This window comes from Felis catus, chromosome B2, assembly GCF_018350175.1.
Source record: "Felis catus isolate Fca126 chromosome B2, F.catus_Fca126_mat1.0, whole genome shotgun sequence".
Lineage (NCBI taxonomy): Eukaryota > Metazoa > Chordata > Mammalia > Carnivora > Felidae > Felis > Felis catus.
In genome coordinates this window covers 70,950,331-70,975,686 of record NC_058372.1, presented here as the reverse complement: position 1 = coordinate 70,975,686, position 25,356 = coordinate 70,950,331, and the positions used below count along the sequence as shown (strand labels likewise).

Genomic DNA, 25,356 nt, shown 5'->3' with positions numbered 1-25,356 from the left:
TGCCGCCCTACAGAGGTACCAGCCATTACTCTGCCACGAGAGGTCAGCCTGGCTCTCTGGTGGAGGATGTTGGTTAAAATAGCCGCAGCCCTTGCTGAGACCTGAGATGTAGGAGGAAGGGCACTGGCTTCTTGGCTGGCAGGAGCTGCTAGCTGCTTTAGCCTTCGGGGGAGCATGGATTTCATGTCAGCCAACACCTGTGCCTGGCACAGTATAGGGAATCAATGCAGAAAGGGCTATGAGGGCACTCACAAGTTCCGAAGTATAGCCTATAGCCAATTTGGGGTTGGGTGAGACAGTTTCACGCAAGTCCCAACCTAAGGAAGCAACATCAGAGCCACTGGAAAGATGAAGAGCCGGGAGATGCAGTTGTGTGTGTGCACAATTAATCCGGATTCTGCCGAAGTCCCTCAAGATGGTGTGCTCTATCCAATATTAACTCTCACCATTGTTCAGTACTTATGTTTTAACTTCCGTTAGGCTTAGCTGTGGATTGTACTACAAGCCGTTGTATTCTGTGGATCTCTGTCCCATTAAGGGAGTAGACCTTGTAAGTCAAATAAAAATCAAAATTTAAAACAAGGCTTTTCCTGAGCACCATGAACCAGCAGTATAAGCACCTTCCACTGAGATCATTGCCTGTGGTGCTGACACAGAGCCTCCTCGGTGGCCAGTGGGATTACAGCCTGCAAAATCTCATCTTTTCCTGTTCCATCAAAACACTTAAATGCTGAATGGAGGAGAGGTCTATCTTTACAGAAAATACAAAAGGAAATCATTTGCTGTGAATTGTGACAACAAATACATGTTAATGCAATATGTCAAAGCCTCACATTACAAAACTTTTTAAATTCTGAAAACTTAGTAGCTGTGCAAGCTGCTGTTTAGGGAACAGACTACAGATTCAGGTGGTAAGAAGCTTAATAAAAATATCCCTTACTTTTCAGACCCAGTTGTCCTTTTTTATTTGAAAAGTCCTAACAGCCAATCTTCTGGAATTGAACTGTCTACAATTTTACTTTATGCGTTTGATGAACAGGGCCAGATTCAATATGAACCTGAACCACCTACAGGCACCGGGGACGAACGTGTATTTTCTCCAGAGGGGGATATCCTGGGCAGTGGTTTCTGTTTGAAAGCCATTCTCCCTAGTGTTGGGAGAGATGTACACTTATTTTTTTCTAGCTTGATGAGAGAAATATTTGCCCTAAAATAGCTATAGAAAAGCAGAGGCTTTAATGGGTTATCTTCCCCCATGTCCTCATGTGCCCCCACCCGCCCCCGTCTCCGTGCCCTGGAAAGCAGGTGAGGGCTGAAGCTCTATATGTTATGGAGGGAACCATGGCCACAGGGCAAGCAGTGCTCATGGCAGCAGGGAAGAGAACCGCATGAAGCAAGAGAAAAATAGTTGCTTAGTGGACTCTTTGGCTAAGTTTAAGAGAAATCTTAAACTTTGGGAGCTAACAGTGGACATTTTATTATAATCGTGTTCTTGATAAAAAGCTCTAGAGGCAAATAAGCCTAGTGTCTGGGTGGGCGAGAGATTCTTCTCACCTTGAGCTGGCATTGGAGAGGATGCGAATAGGAAGAAGCTGAAGCTTGGCTACAGAACTTGAAATTGACATCAGAGGTGGAAGGATGTGGAAATGATTTTGAAATACTTCACAGGCAGCGGTCTTCATTACCGGATGGGCTTTGCCTGCAATTGTGCTGTGATTTCTAGACTGTTGGGAAGGCCAGTGTGACTGAATTCATTGAGTCATTTGGCCGAGGGCCTGAGTCATTCCTCTTGCTGCTGTGCTGTGATCAAAGGAAGTACAGAGACATCAGAGCTAGAAGCTTAAACCTGTTCCTGGAGAGCTACTCTGGACTGGGGAATAAAGAGTCGGCTTTTAAATCTCACCTGCTGTTCACTTGAGAACCCAGGATGAAAATAGTCACGAAATGCACGGATCTTTATGCTGCTACCTGATGCCGAAAATAGAAAGAGGTTTTTTTTTTTTTTTTTAAATGAACAAAATCGTAGTCAAAATGAACTGGTGTCTTCTGCAGTCTCGTTGCATTCCTTTTGGTCTCGAGGGTTGTCTTTTTCAGTATTTGTGTAATTTATCTTTGCAGAAACCCGCTCCACCCAAACCTGAACCTAAACCAAGAAAAACGTCTGCTAAGGTAAGAGGTGCTCCTTTGACTGACTTTGGCCTTTTAAACAATGAATAAATTATAATTTTGTATCGAAAAATCCCCCAAGGAAAAATCACATGTAATGATTCGGGCTAAATGTACTGACTAGGAAACTGTCACCATTGTTACAAAAGGCATAAAGCATGGTTTTACGCTTTCCCAGGAAAGTGTTTCCCATTTGGTCAGTAAAGGCGAAGGAAGTCAGAGCATGGTGCTCGGAGAAGCCGCCTGTCCAGGAGGGTTTGTTAGCAGTGCGCCAGGGCGGCTCGGGAGGTGGGAGGCTGGGCCCTGGTATTGCAGCTGCCAGTAGCTCAAGGGCTTGGGAGACGGGATCTGACTTCATATAACTGGTCTTAGTGGCTTAGTCTGATGACTGACATGTAATAATTAACACTAGCCAATAATTAATATCAGCAAACATTTATATGGCTCTTATACTATGCCAGACCCTGTTCTACTTGCTTTTCTTATGAAACCCTCGCATCAACCCTATGAGGTAGGTACACATACCCCATTTTGCAGACAAGGAAACAAGCAGAGAGGTATGAAGAAACTTGTCCCAAATTGCTTTTCTGTACTCTGCCCTTCAGAGCAGTGTTGTGAATTGTTTGAAACGATGTGTATTTGTACCATGGGTAGGTGATTCTGAAGCAGAACTTGCCCCTGTGGCTTAGTCTTCAAATCAGGAACTTTTCTGGGCGCCTGGGTGGCCCAGTCAATTGGGCATCTGACCCTTGATTTCGGCTCGGATCATGATCTCACAGTTCGTGGGCTCGAGCCCCACATCAGACTCTGCGCTCCCTGACAGTGCGGAGCCTGCTTGGAATTCTCTCTCTCCCTCTCTCTCTTCCCCTCCCCTGTTCGTGCACATGCTCTCGCTCTCTCTCTCAAAATACATATATATATATATATATACTTGTTTTTAACAACCAGGAACTTTTCTTCACCTGGTACTTCATTTTCATGCATTTTCTCAGCCTTCTAGTCACTCAAGCCCCACATCCCCACATGAGGTGTTTCTCTTGCTGGCTTCTTTCCTGGTTTCTGCCTCCTCCATCACTTCCCACTGCTGGTGCCCTCCACAGCAGAACCACTTCTCTGTAGTGAGAGAGGAGGCCCACTGAACAAATACATGAGGAGAATCACCACCTTTCTCCCAGAGGAGAAAGTCAGTGGATATTCTAAGCAGCCCATTACATTTTCACAGAGACTCAGTGTAACTCACTCGAGGCACTGCCAAATTGGGTTCCCCTCCCCCTGGAAAGTCACCATGTTGGCCCTGGTTTTGCTTTACCTTGTGTTTGGGCGAGGTTGGCTGATTTTTACTGACATCACACCCTGTCTAACATGCCTTGTTTCCCTCTATTAGAAAGAACCTGGAACAAAGATTAACAAAGGTGCTAAAGGGAAGAAGGAGGAAAAGCAAGAAGCTGGAAAGGAAGGTACTGCACCATCTGAAAAAGGTGAAACTAAAGCTGAAGAGGTACTTTCCATAAATACCCCCCACTGATTGAATCAGTGTCTTAAAAGAAATTGCTCAATCCTTCAGCCGGTGATAGCACGTTCATAATGACTCTTTTTATTGCCCGTAATGTTATTACAGATCCACATCTCTCGCTCAACTGTTAATGTCTCAACCTCCAGAGGTACCCCACCCAGCACACTGTCAGTAAAGGGGCAGATTGAAACAGTGAGAGTTAAGGGTACAGTAGAAAATTCTGCATGTTTGCAGTGACTAGAATCAGATAGTAGTGTGGTGTTTTTTTCTATTATGAACAGTGGGAGCTTACAGGTAAAGCTTCTGTGGTCGTTTGAAAACCAGAAAGCAATAAATGCAGCCAAGTGTTTGCCTACTATATTCCTGCCTTGTCTGTTTCACACCCAGAGTTGAAATAGGTTTTGCAATCGAGCTGCTAAAAACCAGATGTTCAGAGTGTGTGTGTTGGTCGGGTGGACTTTCTTTTGGCTGATAGTAGCTTTAATAGTAACTGTATCTCCCCCCCCCTTTCTTTTTCACAGGCACAGAAAACTGAATCTGTAGATAACAAGGGAGAATGAATTGTCATGAAAAATTGGGGTTGATTTTATGTACCTCTCGGGGCAACTTTTAAAAGCTATTTTTACCAAGTATTTTGTAAATGCTAATTTTTTAGGATTCTACTAGTTGGCATACAAAAATATATAAGGATGGACATTTTATCTTCTCATAGTCATGCTTTTTTGGAAATTTCCATCATCTTCAAGTAAAATAAATACGAGTTTATTATTGAAAGCTATGTGTAAGATTGATTGAGCATTCCATGCACTTGCTTTAAAAATTGGGTCCTGTGGATACTGTGGTGTTTCTACTGTGCGTATTTAAATTTTTCACGCAGTTTTTCTAGAGCAATAATCAGTGGTGCTTTTGTACCTAGGTTTTATGTGGTTTTAATGAAACATGGATAGTTGTGGCCACCTGCTGACTATTTGTGGTTTAAAATAAAAGGTTTTCTTGCCTGCAAAATACCTGCCTCTTAGTAGTGTCTTTACTATAAACTTGGGCAGTGTTTCATTTTGTTGTTGCAGAAGAGGTGAAGAATATTTCCAGTGCGTGCCATAATAGCATTCCTAATAAGTCAAGTAGGATTATGTCTTAATTCTTGGGCCTGCAAAAATGTTATTATTTTAATGAAGCCATCGATGAGTGCTAGTGTGGAAGAATTACATCTAAAACACTTTATATCAGAAGTGGTCAGCAATGATCACCATATAATAAGCTTTTAATAAAACATTACTTTTTTAAAGTTCTTTGTACACAGCATAGAGTTCTGTTAAACCAGAGAAAAACCATAAACTAGTGCTGATCCTTGAAAACCTCTCCCTTTCAAAATATACTAAATCACATTTTACTAAAATACTTTCCCATTTGTTGAGGACTTCACAGCCTTGAAAGCTCTCTACCCGGCATGACCACATTTTAGCCTTGCATCAAGCTAAGAATGGAGGTAGCATAAGTAATATTAGAGGTCCTTTCTAGGCTAAGAAATGGGGATTTGGATGTTTATGCCTTACTTCAAGAAAGAGAAAAACCAGGATTTGAACCTGGTCTTTCGAATTTTAAACATAGCCTGCCTCGGTCTGTTCAGGCTGCTGTAACAAAATCCGACAGTTTGGGTGTCTCATAAACAAGAGAAACTTATTTCTCACTGTTTTGGACACTGGAAGTCTAATATCAGGGTATCAGCATGGTTTGGTGAGGGCCCTCTTCTAGGTTGTAGAATTCTAACGCAGGGCTTGAACCCACGAACCTTGAGATCATGATCTGAGCCAAAGTCAGACACTCAAACCTACTGAGCCACCCAGGCACCCCCCCCCCCCCACAGAAAACTACTTTATAAATATAATTATTTGGTTTTTCTTTGCATTCCTGAGAAGTTTGGAGACTGCATGAGCACCCAAGAAAGCTGAATTCTGGGGATTCCTCTTAGATGAGGACTTGAATCTTTTAAGATGGAAAGTAGCACCTGAATTGCTCAGAGGCTCTTGTAAGGAGGCTGTAATTCCTCAGGGCCTTAGCATATACTGTGGGGGCTCAGAATTTGTGTCAGTGTCCCCAATCTGTCCTTAATCAACTGCATTTACTATCCATATTATACCCAGAAGAATCTTATTCATAGCTTTTTTTTTTTTTGCTTCTGATTATAAAATGTACCTTAATTTGTGTTGGACATGCTGAACACCACTTTTACCCAAAGAAAAATAGCTGGTATCCAGTGAATACGAAAATATTTTCAATGTGCAGTTAGTACACAGTTGACCTATGTTCCTGGCCTGCTTCCAATTCACAAATACAGTGTAAACTCCACAGGTCTACTTTTTAAACAATAACAAAAGTGCCACAGGTGATTTTTTTTAAATAAACATAACAGTAGTACAGAAAAAAAAAAAGCCAACATCCTCCTTTCCCGCACTCCTATGTCCTAGAGGTAACACTGCACACCATTTTCTCTATGACTGTGTATGTATGTGTGTATCTGTGAATGTACATTCACACACATGTAGATGCACATATAATTGTTAAAGGAGAATGTTGTATACATTCTATTTTGAACTTATTCAGCCAATAAATTATAGTTATAGGTAAAGATTATTTCTAATACTGCAGTGCTGCCAGTGGTACTGCAGTAAACCTTCCTGTTCACAAAGCTTTTGCCTACGTAGATTTTTTTACTTAACTGATTTTCTAGAAGTGGAATGTCTGAGTCAAAGGGAATGTACATTTGACATTTTGACTATGGCCAAAAGAGTTGTACTCATCCACTTCCATCAACAGCATATAAATGGACATCTTTCCTTACCTTTGCCAGCACTCTTATTTTGGCCAGTCTAGTAATGAAAACTAATGCCTCACTGTTCTAATTTTAGTGGGGTTTTTTTTAAGTTTATTTATTTTGAGAGGAGGGGGGAGGAACAGAGAGAGAGAGAATCCCAGAGACTTTGTGCTGTTAGCATGGAACCCAACACAGAGCTCAATCTCACGAACGATGACCTGAGCTGAGATCAAGAGTTGGAGACTTAACTGACTGAGACACCCAGGTGCCCCAAATTTTTATTTTATTACTAGTAAAATAGAGTTTTTCATATATTTGATGGTCATTTGAGTTTCTTCTGTGAATGATGATGTTTTTCTACTTTTCTGTTGGGGATCACTGTGTTTTAGTCATTCACACAAAAAAATGATTATTTACAATGATCATTGATGCTATTACTTTTATGCAAACACAAATATCAGGGATTCTGTAGGTCATTGGTACGTGTGTATTAAAGTTTATGGGTATTATCGTTACCACATTAGCAAAATGAAGGAATACTGTAGAGCAGATAACTACCAAAATCACGTAAGAGCCCTAGTTTGGTTCCCCAAAATTTGATCTGATGGTTATCCTGTGAGTCTGGATACACCGCCTGCAAACAGATGGAAGTTTTGGTCCTACCCATGACTGCCACATTGCTTACCTCCAGTGAATTTATACATGTTAAAAAGTAGCCACCTTCTCCAAAACACCTATCTGCTAATCTGACGGAAAATCCTAACCCTACAAATCTACAATGACTTTTGAGTCATTGGCATTCCCTGTGGTTAAGCAGTGTACTGCTTGTATAATCATACGTTTTAGTTCTGATATTCTCCCTGGAGATGGCCCCATGGATTGTAGTATTAGAGTGCAATGTTCCTGAAATTCCAATTTTTTAAATTCTAAGAAAAGATAATCTGAAAGTCAAAATCCATTGGTCTAACAATAAGTGAAATCTCCCATAAAATCTTGAATGTACATTTACATAATTCAGGAATTTGAAACAAGGTTATGAAACAAAGACTGTTTTTTTCCTGTCCCCAAACTTTAGGGGACTTCATTCTTAGCCTGAGGTACAAGTGCTGTCCCCTTTGCCAATCCTAGCAGGCATAGGGAACTCATCTCAACTTTTAGCTGTCACATATGCTAACAAACATGTCTTCTGAATGCTTTGCACTTAATCATGAATCCCAAACTTGTATACTGTTTTCTATTATTTTATTCAGAACATTGACTTTAAATCTCTCAGAATAACTTTAATGATTAAGATAATAAGTAGTGGTTCGCCTGGGTGGCTCACTTGGTTAAGCATCCGACTTCCATTTAGGTCATGAGCTCATGGTTCATGGATTCGAGCCCTGCATCAGGCTCTGTGCTGACATCTCAGAGCCTGGAGCCTGCTTCAGATTCCGTGACTCCCTCTCTCTCTCTGCCCCTCCCCCACTAGTGCTCTGTCTCTTTCTTCAAAAATAAATGATAAAAAAATTTTTTAACAGAAAAAAGATAATAGTTTTAATTTATTAATAATTATTAATATAAATTATGTGAATATATATTAATATATAAATAATATAAACTAATTTATTAATAATAAACAATTTATTCAATGCCCTGTGACAAATATCTTACATAAATTGATTTGGGAGAAAACTTGTGTGAATTCTGTATTATTTTAATGTTTCCATCTCCTAGTAAAAATGAACCCAATTTTCCAACGCCAAATAGAGTTCAGACTTATTTAAAACTGCTAAGGGAACTTTGTGATTATGTATTTCTCCTTCATGAGAGAAGAGTGTCTTTGAAATTACGGTTTAAAACGATATTTATATATAAATGTCATGACGTTGAATTAAGCAATGGTTTATTAGGTATGACACCAGAAGTACAAGTAAGCAAGTAAAAAAGTGGACAGTTTCACAAAAATTTCAAGAGAGAGAACAGCCACAGAATGGGAGAAACTATTTCCAAATCATATATCTGATAAGAGTCTAATATCTAGAATATGTAAGGAACTCTTCTTACTATTCAAAAACAAACACTTTTTAAATATAATTTTAAAATGGGCAAAGGATTTTTAAATAGATGTGTCTCCAAAAACATACATCGATAGCCAATATGCAAATGAAAGGATGCTCTACAGTTAGTAATTAGGAAAATGCAAGTCAAAATCATTATAAGATACCATTTTACATGCACTAGGATGACTTAAAAAATAGCAAGTGTTGGAAAGGAAGTGGAGAAATTGGAGCCCCTTTTCATTGCTGGCCGGAACCTAAGATAATGTAGCCTCTACAAACAACAGTTTGTCATAACCAAACGTTAAGGAGGGTTACCATACGATATAGCAATTCCACTCTTGGTATGCACCCTAAGGAACTGAACACATATTCCCACAAAAACTAGTACATGAATGTTTATAGCAGTGTTATTTCTAATAGCCAAACGCTGGAAATAATCCTGATGTCCATTAACTGATGAATGGATAAGCAAAATATAGTATCTCCACACAATGGAAAATTACTCAGTCATGAAAAGTGATGAAGTACTGATGCTACATGCTACTACCTAGATGAACCTTGAAAACACCATGCTAAGTGAAAGAAGGCAGTCACCAAAACCACTGATATGATTTCAAGTATATGAAATGTCCAAAATGGGCAAATTTCATAGTGGTTGGAAGTAGATATGTGATTGCCAGGAACTGGAGGGAGAGGAGAGTGGGGAATGGTTGATAATGGGTACAGAGTTTCTTTTTTGGAGTGATGAAAATTTTCTGGAAGAGGAATAATGGTTGCACAACCTTGTAAATATACTAAGAGCCACAGATGCATACACTTAAAAAATGACATTTGCAAGGCTACTGTGCGAGCACAGGACTTAGAATCAGGAGGTCTGGTTTTAAATCTCAGTGCTAACTCACTAAGTGTGTGAACCCACATAGGTCATTTAATTTCTGCCTCTCAATTTCTCCTCCTTAAAATAGAATGAATACCTGTTTGACAAAGCTGTTAGGATAGAATGAGATAGTCACAGAGAAATCACTTAGTGCAGTGCCTAAAATACAGTAGGTTTTCCATAGATGCCAGTTGAATTGAAAATGGATGAATACAAATGAGCCGTGTAGGCTTTGATGAGTGTATATCATGTATGATCGTTGTAGGCTGTCAGCCTCTAGTCAATCTCCTTTGAACAGTACAAAAGGAAGAATTGTGTTCCACTTAGAAGGCAATATAGTGTAATGGTTAAGCTTATGAATTCTGAAACCAGACTGCCTGGGTTCAGATCCTCTTTGTTAAATGCTGTCTGTGTGACCATGGACAGATTTACTCAGTCTCTCTATCTATACTCTGTATAACTTAGAGTTCCCATCTGTAAATGGAAAGAAAAATAGTTCCTACTGTATAGGATGTTATAAATGTTAATGGTACAAAGTAATGTTCAGGAAGTATTATATTTAGTCAAAACGTGGAGCAGATGAGAGGTTAGGTCCTTGAAAGGAACATTGTCTCATTCTCCTTTGTAACACACAGTAGAGGCCAAACTAATATTTGTTAAACTGAATGTGGCTTTCCAGAGACAGAGAACTAAGTTCAGGGTTGTTACCATTGCTATTTCCATCTCCAAATTAAGCTAATTGGATGGGGTAAATCAAACATACAAACTACAACTCTGGCCAGTCTTCCTTGAAATTAACATAAAAATTAAACCATTTTAGTTTGTATTTAATGTCTTTTAAAACACCAATGCCATAACTTTAAGAACATTTTTTCTGTTAGTTGTGGTATTATTCTTACAATAATACTTGTTTAACCTGTGTACTCACATACTTATCTTAATTTAGAACCAACTTTACTTTTCTAGAAAAATACACCATGATCTATAATTCCTTTATTTCTAGATCACAAAGCACTTCACAGTTAAACAGGGAACATTCTCTTAGAGATAAATACACCTGGACCTAAGGTAATGGGCCTCATTGAGTTCCTTGAAGCCAAATCATCAACTCTGAAGATGGGAAGAATCCCTGGGATCATGCAGTTCCTCTCTGATACAATTTAGATTCCCATTTACAACAGGACCAGCAAAGAGTCATAAAGGAGTTATCCCTCAAACAACTCTCAAAGTTAGGAAGTACTTTCTTATTATTGAGCCAAGAGCAATCTCCTCGTAGCTCTCCCCATTGATCCCGGTTCCACCAGGACCAGGGACATCTCGAAGTAACTGATTCTTCCCCCCAGCAGTCCTTCAAACGTCTGAAAACACCTATTATGGTGCCTCATAAACACTTCGGTTTCTCTCATTCGTATGGATTATGGTATTGGACCTAGATCTTTTTAAAAATGTATAATGCATTTAAATTAGTCTCATAAATTCAGATGGTTGAGAAATGGAAACAAAATTTCAACACATTAGGTTGAACAGTATGAAATAGCTATCTTCTCTTATGGACCTTCAAAAATGGTTATTTCACATGGTTCAACCTACACTTTTCCTCAGTTTTTCCCCCTTTAGGAAACTTGATTAGTGAGTTCATCCTGTTCTCTAATTTAAGTATGTTTACAAGGCAAAGAGCACTTCAAGACTGCACCAAAGTCTGTCTTCCAGATTTATCCATTCATCAAAAATACACTGAACGTGTATTTTGCATTGAATGAGCATTTTGCATGGCATTAGGGATTCAGTAGTGAGAAGGTCAGTGTCCCTACTTCTTAAGCTTAGAGTTTAGTGGGAAAACCAACATTAATTACTTAGTAACACAAATAAATACATATTTACAAGAGCGATTACAGAATTCTAATCTCTTCCATGGTAAACCCTTCATGTAGTTCCTGTAATGGACTCCATTTTGAGAAAGATACTAGCCACAAACAAACCCACAGGAAACTAAGATAACTTACTGAATAGCATTTTTAAAGTATTATTCACATGGTTGCTATAAAGCACCTGTGAAAAATGACAATTTGGGCTTGGCATAATAAATGTTTCGTTGTTCTTCCAGGAGATAATTGCTCCTGTATTTCTCATGCCTTTTCCAGGGATATCTTTTTGACTTAGAAGACTCCAATCCCACAAGTGACTCCTGAAAGTTAACTTGACAGGTGAAACAGATTTTTGAGGGAACAGAGGATGAGAGGAAAGTGGCCTAGGAGCTGGAAATCACAAAACTGGATTGACCTTTGTGGGCATCTGATTTAGCTTTGCTCTCAGAGCCAAGTCTCTTTTGAATTCTAGAAAAAACTTTTTTTTCCTGCACAATTTTTTAGGTCTTTTAATAGTAGGCTCCAAATCAGGACAAGGTGATTTAAAAGTATATATGTACTGTTTTTGTTGGAATTCAATTTAAGAAATGGGTAATGAGTGATACACTTAAAAACTGGTTTACTTAGCACATACAAAAAGTCCCAGGAGCTGCACTGAACTAGCAACTGTTATGCAGCTATGATGTTCTGAGCACTTTGCTACAGAAGTAATAACAAACCCAAAAAGAGATGCGAGTTTTGGCTTCAGTCTTATGAGATAAGACACGCCTTGGCTCTATGCATTTCTGGATTCTTTTTACAAGAAGTTGAATACTGATTCATCAAAACTGAGATAGAGTAAAATCCTCCATAAGTCAGCAACTGTGAAATGTCTACAATGTGCCCCATGGTGGATAGCAACAAAAGGAAACTTTACTGACCTTTTCTGTCAAAATGAGTTGCTTTTCCCTTGCATTCTCATAGCACTTTTCTTGACCTATATTTTGTACTTATTTTATTTCATCTGGTACCATAAAACAATGCTTCCTTGTCTGTTTCTCTAAGTAGAAACAGAGGCAAGGAGCCTTTCATCCTTGTATTCTCCATAGCACCTACCTAGTGCTCAGTACATAGTAGTTACTTAATGAATGTTTATTGAAATGTTTAGGTACACTAAATTAAAAGTCAAACTTTTCTCTCCACTTTCAAAGTCCTGCTAACCTCAAAGGAAGGCAAAACTACAACACTTCATAAGAGAGGAAAAAAGACCCTAGCATACAATATTAAGTGTTAAATGTGTACAGTTCAGAACTATCTTGAGCATCTGTGGGAAGATTCAATGGTGGGGAAAGCATGGAGGCTCCTGATTTGTTAAGGAGGCATGGATGAGTCAGAGAGGAGCAAGAGGACCTGTCAGACAAGGAAACAGCCTTTATAAAGGCTGGAGGCAAGTATGTAGTATCAGATATATCTAGAGTAGGTTCATCTCCCAAAACTATGTTTTGGGTACCTGAGAAAATTGATTCACCACTGCCTGCTTCCATTATGTAAAATGATTGGGTTGGATTTGATTAATGGCTTGTAAAACCATTTTCAAAACAGTAAGGTACTAATAATTCTCTCTTGATAATGATGGGAAAACTGCAGGGGGGTGTATGACTCACCCTCTTGACCATCACCTCATCCCCAGGGGCAGCTCCTAACGTTCATTGGCTGAACCCATGGAACCCAAGTGTGTTGAGCCAAGGGATCTCGGAAGGCCTGGGTGACAGGATGACTCTTCCCAACTACCAAACTTGCTCAGTTTGTGCAGAAAGACAGGGATACATGATGACCAGAGTAGAACATTGATGGTAGGAAGCAGAGAACACTGAGACTATGGACATAAATCACTCAGCACTGTGCGTAGCACACAGTTGCAATTCAGGAAATGTGATATAATGTATGTGGGAATGTGATATTGTGGGCTAGGAATGTGAGCTCTTCTACATGGTCATGGAAGCATTGAATGGCAGTCACCAGTGTTTGGATTTGATCCAGCAAGAAACATGGAGCCCCCCTGGCTTCTTGCCCTGAGAAGACACAGGATGAGCATGGTGTCCAAGGAAGAGGATTCTGGCAATTAATTCAATTTTTAACCCATATTTTCCCTTTAATTAGAATATAGTCTGGATATTGCATTTCACAGGATTATTACTAGTTTTTTCTAAGGTGTAAAATAGTATTATAGTTATTCTTAGGAAATCTATGCTGAAGTCTTTTAGGGATGAAGCGTTGTGATAGCTGCAACATTTTCAAATAATACAGATACGTACACACGCATACATATATAAATATCCATCTACATGGATATAGCAAATATGGCAAAGTATTAATTGTTGGATCTAGTGGTTTATGTAAGAACTCCTTATATTATTCTGTTCTGTATACTTGCATATTTTCATAAAAAAGAGTTGGAAAATAAGTGGGGGGAAATGTTTTCCTTTGATCTTCTTATAGGAGGAAGAGAACAATTAATAGTGATAATCACTAATGATACTCCTACACATTAGGAGAATACTTACTCTGTGACAGTCTGTGAAGTAAAAAAATTGGTCTAACCCAAAGCTCCTGAGAAGTAAACCTTTAAACTCTTACAATTTCCCAAGTGATAGGAGTGTTTTTGTTATTCCTGGTAGGCACCTTGGGCCATGAGTATCAATCCAAACTGGGGTGGAGGAGGATGAGGTAGAAAGAAGACTGGAGACTGATGGGCAGTCAGCCAATGGGCAATCAGTCAATTAGTCATGCCTATGTAATAAAGCCCCAGTTAAAACTCTGGATGCCAAAGCTATGGTGAACATCCCAGCATGGCAGTATTGCATGTATATTGTCACACATCGATACCAGCAGTGTAACACATTCTGAGGAAAACAGAAGCTTTGCCTTTGAAACTCTGCTAGACTCCACTCTATGTGTCTCTTCCTATAGGCTGTTCTAATTTGTATTCTTCCCCTTAATAAATCATATCCATGACTGTAACTCACTTCCGGTGAGTTCTGTGAATCCTTCCAGTTTTATCACATTATCAACCCCAGGAGTGGTTTTGAGAACTCCTTGAACTTGCAGTTGGTCTTAGAAGTGACCACAGTCTTGGAGATTGTGCCATTAGGCTTTGCAGTTTGGTGAACACAGGCTCAGATATTCTCCTTAGTATTTTTGTATGAATGTTAAATACTCATAACCTAAGCATAAATGAATTGCAGTAGGACCTACTATGTGGCCTATTTCACAGATAAGGAAACTTAGGAACAAATAACTAATTTGCCCAAGTTTATATAGTGAATAAATGGTGGAACTAGAATTTAAACTGTGGCAGGCTGCTCCAGAGCTAGTGCATCTTGTTGATAAGGAAACAAGTCTCTATCAGGAATACAAGTGAAAAGAATTCCAGAGTACGTAGGTCCAAGGAGCAATGTAGGTTGAGTTCCGTGTCTTCCATTCTCTAGCTGCAGAAATGTATAATAATAATGCACCTTCAGAATGAATACCCTGAGGCACAGCAAGACACTGCCCTGAAAGACAGATTCAGTGATGTTTAATACTACTCACTTTGTTTTGTAAGGCCATTAAGTGGACTAATTAATTTTATAAAGAAGTCCAAGAATTCTAACAGAATGGGCTTTCTCATAAACTTTCCCCTTATCCAAGTAACAAGACCTCCACATTCTCTGACCATTCTAGTTAATAGGAGGCCTGCTGTAAAATTTCAGTGGCATGGAAAAATTGCTTTAAAAGCGAGAGCAGTCCCACACCTCTTTCCACTAATTGATAGTTGACAGTAATCCAAGTCTAAATGACATGTGCTTCAGAATTCAAAAATAGGAATGGTAAAAACTTTAACACCCTAAAAAAAATAAGATGAGGAAAGAAGACCTATCTCACAAATGGAGCTCCTATAGACTCTTCTTTGCAAAATTCAAAATGTTCCAATGGGAAAGGTCTAATTTTCAACAAGCCACAAATTTCAAGACTTTGCAAGCACTTTGGTAATTTCGTACATCAACTAGCTGAATATGTGTTCAATTTTAATCAAATTGTCACAAAAGCTTGCAGACAAATGGTACTATATAGGTGCAAGCAAAAAGTGTGAATGACTGTCTGCAGTAGTCACCAAAGTCGGGCATTTGCTCTTTGAATACGTGCACTGATGTGTGAACAATGCCCTTACACAGGTTGTGCGATGCTATTCTTCTCTTGCCACCCCCAAAAAAGCCTGGAGGTAAGCAATTCACTAGTGGGGGAAAAAATTAAGCAATGCCAAGAGTACATAAAAACAAGAGAGATCCAAGAGATTAAACCGCTGGTGCCGCTTTATTCTGCTAACTTGAGCCTAATGGCCAAACGACTCTCTTAAGAGGTTTTAGTTTGTGCCTCTCTATGGAATTCCTTAAGTGACTTATATTTCATCTAAAACATAAAACCCACAAGTCCAAACACTATGTCTTGACATTATGCTTTGCTCTGATCTCTGCTATCATCATTTTCTGATTTTTTTCAATCATTAAAAACAAATCGATTCTAAAACGTAATTACACACTGTTCCAAAACCTCATGTAGGAAAAACAGAAACAAAACAAAGAAAGAAGAAAAAAAACACACACTACAAAAGGAAAACAGGAAACAGTGTTTCTATAAACTGAGAATAGTGCAAGGGCCTGAAATCATTATTACACTGTATGTTAACTAACTTGGATTTAAATTTTAAAAAATAAATTTTAAAAAAACTTAAAAAAAACCCACAATACTAAAAGTGCCTGTCTCATAGGAGTGTTGTGAGGATTAAATGAATTAATATTTTTAAAGTGCTTAGGACAGCACCTTGCACGTAGTAAGCTGTATAACTTTGTTTAATACAGTTTTTTAACACAAACAGAAGAAGCGTCTGGGTCACAAGTGGAACGAAGTGAGTGAACATGAGAAACCCGCCTTTGTCCTCTTTCTAAGTAATTTAGCACCGTGAGGCAGTTGTGGAGCAGATAGAATTGAGGTACAGTGGGAGAAATGTGTTTCAAGCAAGTCTCAGCTAAGTGTGTTACCCCTCGGTTTATTTTCATTATATGAGTTTTTTGATTCTGCATACTTTGAAGTTTGCCTCAAGGGAAAAAGTTGAATTGGGACTCTTTGTGACTAGAATCTTTGGCCTAGAAGGTTGGCACCTTCGACTGTTTCTCATGCCAAGCCTTTGAGATTCTGTTCCTGTTCCAAAAGCTGACAGGAGCTTCCTTGCAAGTTGTTCTAAAAGAAATGAATGAGACTAAACTCCAACAGATTTCTGCCTTTATGGACCCTTAACTAGCCTAATTAGCTTGGTGAATTAGCAGTACGAAGGCCAGAATGCAGAGTGCAGCAGGCCCCAGCACTGGGAGTGGACACATACGAGGCCCACAGATCACGAAGCAGGACCAGTCCTGCGGCCCGTGGGGGACACTCAAGAAAGGCTGCCCTGAAAACACTGCAGAAAAGCTGCTGCCATCTTTTGGCTGATTGCACAGGAACATGGATTTTGAACCATGAGCTATGCAAATCTATACCCACAAAAAGGCTTTGTAATGCCAAACCTGGTGAGCATAAGATATTACATCGTTTATACTTTTGGACTTGAAAAAAATGAAGGAAAATGTTAATTAAGGTGGTTCTGAGTAGCTCTTTTCCATCCCCAATGGGAGGGAGGAAATGACTGCCAATGGAAAGTGGCATTAAGCAGGGACAGAAGGGACCCAGGGCTGCTTAGTACAGTTGCACTAGACCCAGTCAGAGCCACCCCCTTTGCATAACAAATATTTGTCTCCTCTATTATACTGTACTAATGCTTATAGGTAATATACCCATAGGTGTAATTTTAAAAACTCAATATACTGCTCTAACTGCAAAATGCAGAAGAATTTAAAAGGAAAGTAATTTATAACAAACTATTTCTATATGTAAATGTTTGATCATGATTTAACAAGAAGACATAATGGAGTAGATAGATGCACAAAATAAGTTTAGATTGAAGAAAACACAAATTCAGTGAATTATCAACATACCTCCTTTATACTGGAAACTTTGAAATCGGAGTTAAATATGTTTATATATGCATGGAATCACTGCAACACAAGAGCTGCAGTCGTATCAGAGACTCAAATACTACAAGGGCGCTGCAGTTGGTGATGTGGTGTTCTGAAATGGTGCACGACACTTGTTAAAGCTCAAAACTAAGCAGTGTTTAAAACTGTGCAAAAGGTATTCAGAATACTCAGTATGTATATGTTAAAACGGAGTTAGGTTCTAGGCTTAGAAACTTATGATTTCTTTTTTAATCTACCTGAATATCTGGGGGGCCTGAGTGGCTCAGTTGGTTAAGCACCAGACTTCAGCTCAGGTCATTATCTCACAGTTCATGGGTTTGAGCCCCGCGTCGGGCTCTGTGCTGACAGCTCAGAGCCTGAAGCCTGCTTCAGATTCTATGTCTCCCTCTCTCTCTATCCCTGCCCCACTCGCACTCTGTCTCTCTCTCTCTCTCTCTCCCAAAAATAAATAAACATTAAAAAAATATATACATGAATATCCAGTGGGGACATGAGAACATCATGAGAGATGTAAGAATGCTACACTCTGTGGGATTGTTCACACACTGCAGGATGTCCAGCATCTCTGGTCTCTGCCCAGGAAATGCCAGCAATTTCCTCCAGACACCTCTCACCCACCTCCCCACTTCTGATCATTGTGACAACTAATAATGACTCCACAAAAGACCAGAATACCATCTGAGGGCAGAGGGGTAGGCTCCATTAAGGAACACCACTCTAGAACTTTAGTATCCTCTTGGTGAAGTCAGAATGGGAATGAATCTGGGCATGAGGTCAGGTCCCAAGTGATGGAGCCTCTGCTGTTGTTTGGGGACCTGATGGCATCAAGGTCACAAATACACCTCCTTTCCTGTGTTTTTCCATTCTACCTTTTTAGTTTTAGTGTACTTTATTTTTTTTTTAAGTTTATTTATTTATTTTGAGAGAGAGAGAGAGAGAAAGAGAACCTGCACACAAGCAGGGGAGAGGCAGAGAGAGAGGGGGAGAGAATTCCAAGTGGGCTCTGCTCAGTGTAGAGCCCGATGTGGGGCCCAAACCCACGGACAATGAGATCATGACCTGAGCCAAAGTTGGAAGCTTAACCAACTGAGCCTGAATACCCCTGTACATTATTTTTTTACTCAAATGTTTTGAAAGTCAAGTAGTACATAACAGTTACCTGCTATATACTTCCCCATCAAGCTCTTTCCCCAAAGGTATATACTTTCAGATATTTCCTCTGGTATTATGTATCCATAATTCTAAATATGTTTTTCTCTCCCTTAGGGATTGATGTCTTAAATAATAATCTTTTAAAATTTATATATAATTACATTATGATTATATATAATTTTATATTTTATATATAATTATGTAATTAAATAGAACTTTATATTATATATAATTAATTATAGATTAAATTATATTATCAAGTATAATATATAATAATACATATTATTAAAGTAATTTATAATCATAAATGTTATCTATTGGCTTTCAAATAGGGTATATAAATGTTTATGCCATATGTACAGCATATATTAAAATTAAGCTACTTTCACTTGGTGTTTTAGAATTTACAAGCACACACAACACTTGCACACACATCATCTCATGTGATCCTCACAGAAGTTTTGAGAGGGTTATTGTTAGTGTCATTCTCATTTAAAAGATAGGAAACTGGAACACAGCTCAGTGACAGATCCAAGATCTTGACTTACAACATAGCAAAGACAAGACTAGAGCCCAGAATGTTTGCTCTTAATAGATTTGTTTTCTACCTTGCTTCAACAGCTTGTCTATAGACCTATTCGGCTTGGATTCCCTTCCAGCACTTCAAGGCCCTGTTCCAATGCCACTTTCTTCCTGAAACTTTGCTGACCCTCCCCAGGCTGTGAGTCCCCAGCACTTTGGCCCATACCTCCATAATAGCACTCATCACAATGAATCATGACTTGTCCTTTTCACACTGCCTGAAGTTGGATCATGAGCTCATCAAAGCCCTAGGCAGTTTCTGCTTCCTCTTTTTGTCCTCAGAGCCCAGCAGGTTATAGGGCACATGGAAGGTGCTAGTTATCCAGGAATGTGAAGAGGCATCTGTGTGTCAGGACTTGTGTTATGTGCTGGGGGTACACAGATGACCAGAACAGAACACATTCCCTGGCTTCCAACCCTCCAGTTGGTAAATACGTGAATGCTTGAGTGCTACTTTCTGAAATGGATAGAGAAGCAATGATTTCAAGAGGATAGCCACACAGACTGCAGTCCACTCAGATTTGGCTTGCTTTGCACCTTAAAACTTAAAAGATTAGCCAAAACAAACTGCAAGAGATACTCATGGAGGATGAACTAGATTCATAAGGTAATGAAGATCTTGAGAGAGGAATGGAATTAACAAAAGAGGTCAGTAAAGGTATATTCTTACAAGAACAAAGATGAAAAATGATTTTGGTGAACAGAAGTGAGCTATAAGTAAGGCCAATAGAAGTTTACATTAATCAAGATGGGAATTTATAAATGCGTGGATTGATATTTTATCTGAAAATTTTTTAATAGCTTTAACAATAGAGAAGATCTCTTTGGCTTTCAAGATGATCGGGAAGAAAGGAGAAGAGGAACAATTTTTTTTAATATGAAATTTATTGTCAAATTGGTTTCCATACAACACCCAGTGCTCATCCCAAAAGGTGCCCTCCTCAATACCCATCACCCCCCCTCCCCACCCTCCCACTCCCCATCAACCCTCAGTTTGTTCTCAGTTTTTAAGAGTGTCTTATGCTTTGGCTCTCTCCCTCTCTAGCCTCTTTTTTTTTCTTCCCCTCCCCCATGGGTTTCTGTTAAGTTTCTCAGGATCCACATAAGAGTGAAAACATATGGTATCTGTCTTTCTCTGTATGACTTATTTCACTTAGCATAACACTCTCCAGTTCCATCCATGTTGCTACAAAAGGCCTGAAAAATAAATAATCCAGTGAAGAAATGGGCAGAACACATGAATAGACACTTCTCTAAAGAAGACATCCAGATGGCCAACAGGCACATGAAAAGATGTTCAACGTCGCTCCTCATCAGGGAAATACAAATCAAAACCACACTCAGATATCACCTCACACCAGTCAGAGTGGCCAAAATGAACAAATCAGGAGACTATAGATGCTGGAGAGGATGTGGAGAAACGGGAACCCTCTTGCACTGTTGGTGGGAATGCAAACTGGTGCAGCCGCTCTGGAAAACAGTGTGAAGGTTCCTCAAAAAATTAAAAATAGATCTACCCTATGACCCAGCAATAGCACTGCTAGTAATTTACCCAAGGGATACAGGAGAACTGATGCGTAGGGGCACTTGTACCCCCATGTTTATGGAAGAGGAACAATTTAAAGAGATAAGCCATGGGGCACCTGGGTGGCTTAGTCAGTTAAGCATCTGACTTCAGCTCAGGTCTCTGAGTTCCAGCCCTGAGTCGGGCTCTGTGCTGACAGCTCAGAGCCTGGGAGCCTGCTTTGGATTCTGTGTCTACATTTATCTCTGCCCCTCCCCTGCTCTCTCTCTCTCTCTCTCTCTCTCTCTGTCTCCCTCTCACTCTCTTAAAAATAAATATTAAAAAAATAAAAGAGAGAAGCCTTTAGAGGCAATATGATAAGAGAAAAGGAGTAAGGCTTAGCAATAAGCTAGTAATGGATATGAAATTGAAAGGAGTTTATAAAGTTATCAAATCAAGTGGTATTGAGAAATTATGAAGGAAAAGAGAGGAGGCTTTGTAGGGGGTGAGTAATTTTTTCATTGTCCAGTTGAGCAAGAAGTGAATGCAATGAACACCTAGTAGGAATTACAATATATAACATACAGACTTTATCCATAAATGCTATCAAAAGGTATTTGAATTGCCAGTTATGCATTTCTTTTCTTTTTCCGAGCCTAAAAGGAAAATATCCTCCTTTACCTTTGGTAAATAAACACAGTTGTAAATAAATGTATTGGGGGAGTACGGTGTTAGCCAAATATTTTAGTTCAAAGAAAGCATTGACTATTTGTAAAGAATAATGTAATAGGGGCACCTGGGTGGCTGAGTTGGTTAAGTGTCCGGCTCTTGATTTCGGATCAGATCATGATGTCATGGTTCGTGAGATCAACCCACATCAAACTCTGCGGGGACAGCATGGAGTGTGCTTGGGATTCTCTCTTTCCCTTTCTCTGCCCCACGCTCTCTCTCTTTCTCTCTCTCTCTCAAAAATAAATAAACTAAAAGAAGAAGAATATGCATAATAGTAGATGCATACATGTGCTAGGCCTTGACACAAACTTGCCCTAATCTTCTGCAAAGAAGTTTTAGTGAGAAAACTAAAGTAACTTGCCTTTGGTCACATAGAACAGCTCAAAAGATCTGCTGTGCCAAGGCACAGTGCTAAGCATTTCATATATAGTGTGACCCTTAATCTTTATAATAAATCTAAGGAGAAACTATTGTTCTCATTTCATGGATGAAAAAACAGGAACTCAAGAATAATTCTTGCCCGAAGTTGGTAATAATAGTTGTAGGAAGAATCTCCTGAAAGTCCACCTGGTTCCTCTCTTCCACCTGGCATCCAGCAATTCCTCTTTGAAGATATGATGGATTATCAATTGTGCAAGGGTGTCAATGTAAACATGAATTATAATTTCCAGAAATATCTAGTTAAATAAACTCTCTTTTGTCAAAAAATCATTATCATCATTATCATCATCCTCATCATTGATGACAAACATCTGCCATTCTCAAAAAGAAGGCACTCAATTTTCATTAATGATGTTGAGTTGGGAAAATTCCTCATACACAGCAAGTTAATGGCCACTTTAGATTCAAAACAGGGGCTCAATAAAAGGAACAGCAAAGGAAGATAATTCTTGTGGCTCCAATGCAAAGCATGCATTAAAAAGGTAATTTATAGGGAAGGCAGACTGAATGAATTTCGGGTTGAAATAATGAATGTTAAATTAGGCTTTTTAAATCTTAAAGAAAGCTTCAGAGTGACCAAGTGTAATTTTGTTTCACACTTTCTCCTTTTATATTAGCATTTGTTTTAGAACAGCCAGTAATTTATCTTTAGCTAGCTTCTGAAACTAAATAAATTGATTTAAAAAGAGAGAGTTTTAATAAAATACCTCTGTTCCTGATGCATTTATTTGTGTCTCCATCCACAACATCTTTGTTGAGAGTCCAAGAACTAAAGAGTCACTTGGGGCTATGCCCTTTCAGGACCAGGTGAAATGGCAATTATCAGTGTAATGGGGTCAGCAGAGGGCCAAATAGCTTTCCCTGAATTAGCATGTGAGGGGAGTGTGGGCAAATTAACTGTGTATGACTAAACTCCACTTTAGTTGCTGCTGGTGACACATTGCTGGAGCCAGATTCATCTCTAAAAATGGAACTCTTCAGGGATCCTGAAAGAGTTCATTTCACATTCTTGGTCATTAGTCTGCATAATAATAAAGCTCACAAGTATTGAGTACTTACATACACTGGGTTTTGTGCTTTACATTATTTCATTCTCACAATAACCCTAGGAGATATTGATTCCGACAGGATTCAGTACAAAAAACGAAAGGAACCCTTCTAAGTGTTTTAAGCAAGGTAGGATATAAGACAGGGAATTGGGTGTTTACGAAACTATTAGATGGGCCAGAGGAGCAGGTTCTAGATGGGGCCTCCAGAACTGATTCCCAGAGAAATAACAGAACCGGTCTACGAGGAGAGCAGTTACCTTCCAGGTTACTGAAGTTAGTAAATTTACAAACCATGTGCCAGAACAGGAATCCAAATTCAAAAAGCTGCTACCACTGCCACAACTTTTGACACCCAGGCAGCTGGAAAAAGAATCCCGGAGCACTGCTCAGATGAAACCTCACGCCTCCAGGATTTTTAGTGCCAGCAGTAAGATGGCCAAGTGAGATGAGAGGATGGCCTTCTCGTGTCTGCCTTCCAAATTTCAAACAAATCCATCTCAATGACGGGAACTAAATCACAGCCAAACTCCTAGCTGCAAAACAGTTTGAGAAATGCAGGATTTTAGCTTTTCAACCTCTGCAAGAGAGGAAGGACCGAGAAGGGAGGTGGAATATATGATAAGCAAGGTAATCCACATTATTATTCCAGGGGGGTACTCTATTACCATCCTCATGCCCCCTGTTAATAAATAAGGGAACTGAGGAACAGAGAATTAAGTAAATGGCCTAAGGTAACACCAAGGCAGTCTGCTCCAGAACCCGTGCTCCTAACCATGGGCCTTTACCGCCTCCTTATAGTCAAGTTATGGTCCTTGTGCACAGAGGCTAAATGAAAATTCTGGCAGCATTGCTCACCAAGTGGAAACTTTTTTTAACGATAAAAAATTTCCCACAAGGTAAATCAGGAAAGAGCCAAAGCTATAGTAAGGGTACTATTGGATTCTTCCTACTTTAATAATACTAAACAAAATCCATTTAATCAGATAGATCCAGCAAAACTCTTGAATTTTACTTTTTTTTAGGACCTGACTATTGATTTAGGTACTATTAGATGCTATGGAAATGGTGTTTCAGCTTGGAGAACCAAGAATAAACAAGGACCCAACTGCAGATTAATCCCCTTTCAACACTAAATTCAACCCAAAATCTCAGAATTTACTACTACAATGTGATGAGTAACCTCTTCCAGAGACAATGGAATCAGACCTCCAGAGAGCAAAAGAAAATATCTTTTATCCCCAGCCCAGAACTGGTGTGACTGAGACATTTCCAAATGTTTACCAAGCCCATTTTAATTTCCTCGTGGGCTTCATTGCAGTTAGACTGGGGCATGTAAGTTCTGGACAATGGAGGTTGGGAAGTAAAGATGTACATTACTTATAGGCCTGGCCACCCTTTCCACCCATCACTGGACCCTGATGACCAGTCCATGTGTTGATGATGGTGGGATCACAAGATAGAAGGAGCCGGAGCTCCTCACCACACTAGACCATGATGTGAGGAAGCAATACATTTTTATGGTATTAGGCCACTGAGGTCTGGAGCTGTTTGTTACAGCAGTTAGACCGACTAATCCAGCTGACCTAGACCTTCTGCTAAAGATCTTCTTGACAAAGACAAGACCAGGTCAAGAAGACCTAGCCCATGGGCAGAGGCACACCATGTTGGATTTGTAGGCGAGTACCCAAAAGGGTGTTACTCTCTGGATAGCCTCAATTTCATGGCGTTTTACCTGCCTTCTCCTCATCAACATCAGACTCTTTTTTCAAAAATTCATTCAAATATTTCCATACCCTTTGCTTTGCTTCTGCTTCTCAGACCAGAGTAGCAAAGCTGGACACAGTGTTGGAGAGGAAAATAAAAGAGCTAAAATGGAATCAGGCAAAAAGGACTCTACCTGAAATTGCCGGACCTTTAAAATCTTTTGATAGTGTCACCCCTGGAAAAAGTAGTCCCTTCCATCTGCTGAAATCAGATCATTGATGAGCCCTCTTCCGCCTGGGGTGGGAGCAAGCAGCATGGGAGGACAGTAAGGACACAGAGGATTTGAGCTCCCTTTTCTGGGGAACATTGGTGATCACAGGATAGGACTGCACTGATGAGGGTCCCCTTCTGTACACCAAAAACATATGAATAGGCTAACCCAGAATTCACACACCCTAAAAAGAAAACCCTAAAGCTCCTTAAAAGCACCATTTATATACAATAGCAAATACGTTCATTGTAGATCACTTTTAGCTGTTCATTAAACCAAATTCCCTGGGGACATTTTATGTCAATGCTTTGGAAATTAGTCCTTGTTACTTTATGTAATTGAAAACAATAAAACTAAGTGCCTGTTATACTCTTCTGTAATTTGAAACAGGGACTCCCAACCTCAGGTCCTATCTCCAGGCCCCTCAATGGCCTCAGAGGTAATGATGGGAATCTGCATTATTTCCATTATATCAGAAAATCTTACAGAAATTGAACATTCAACTTAAAGCTGTATGACCTAAATAAAACGTTGTTTCTATTTTTTGACTGAGATAT

General features: G+C 39.4%; 1 protein-coding gene and 2 long non-coding RNA genes across 8 annotated transcripts in view; 2 read left to right on the top strand and 1 right to left on the bottom strand.

Moving 5' to 3' along the window:
• HMGN3 (high mobility group nucleosomal binding domain 3) overlaps positions 1–4,684 on the top strand; it is a 31,220-nt gene extending 26,536 nt beyond the window's left edge. For 2 of the 6 annotated variants that reach the window (XM_006931856.3, XM_045057761.1), the window contains 3 exons: positions 2,119–2,169; positions 3,551–3,664; positions 3,785–4,194. In XM_006931856.3, the coding sequence (XP_006931918.1) occupies positions 2,119–2,169; positions 3,551–3,664; positions 3,785–3,916 (297 nt within the window). In that variant the 3' untranslated portion in view covers positions 3,917–4,194. The other 4 variants (XM_006931859.4, XM_006931858.4, XM_003986322.5 and 1 more) reach the window with 4 other exon arrangements.
• Positions 1,286–19,232, bottom strand: LOC123385441. The gene is made up of 3 exons (XR_006597942.1): positions 19,125–19,232; positions 1,904–1,968; positions 1,286–1,800 (listed from the first exon to the last, which is right to left on the bottom strand). It is a non-coding gene; the product is annotated as an uncharacterized LOC123385441 (long non-coding RNA).
• Positions 18,800–22,054, top strand: LOC123385442. Its single transcript, XR_006597943.1, has 2 exons — positions 18,800–19,746; positions 21,834–22,054. It is a non-coding gene; the product is annotated as an uncharacterized LOC123385442 (long non-coding RNA).
• The last annotated feature ends 3,302 nt before the right edge of the window (positions 22,055–25,356 follow it).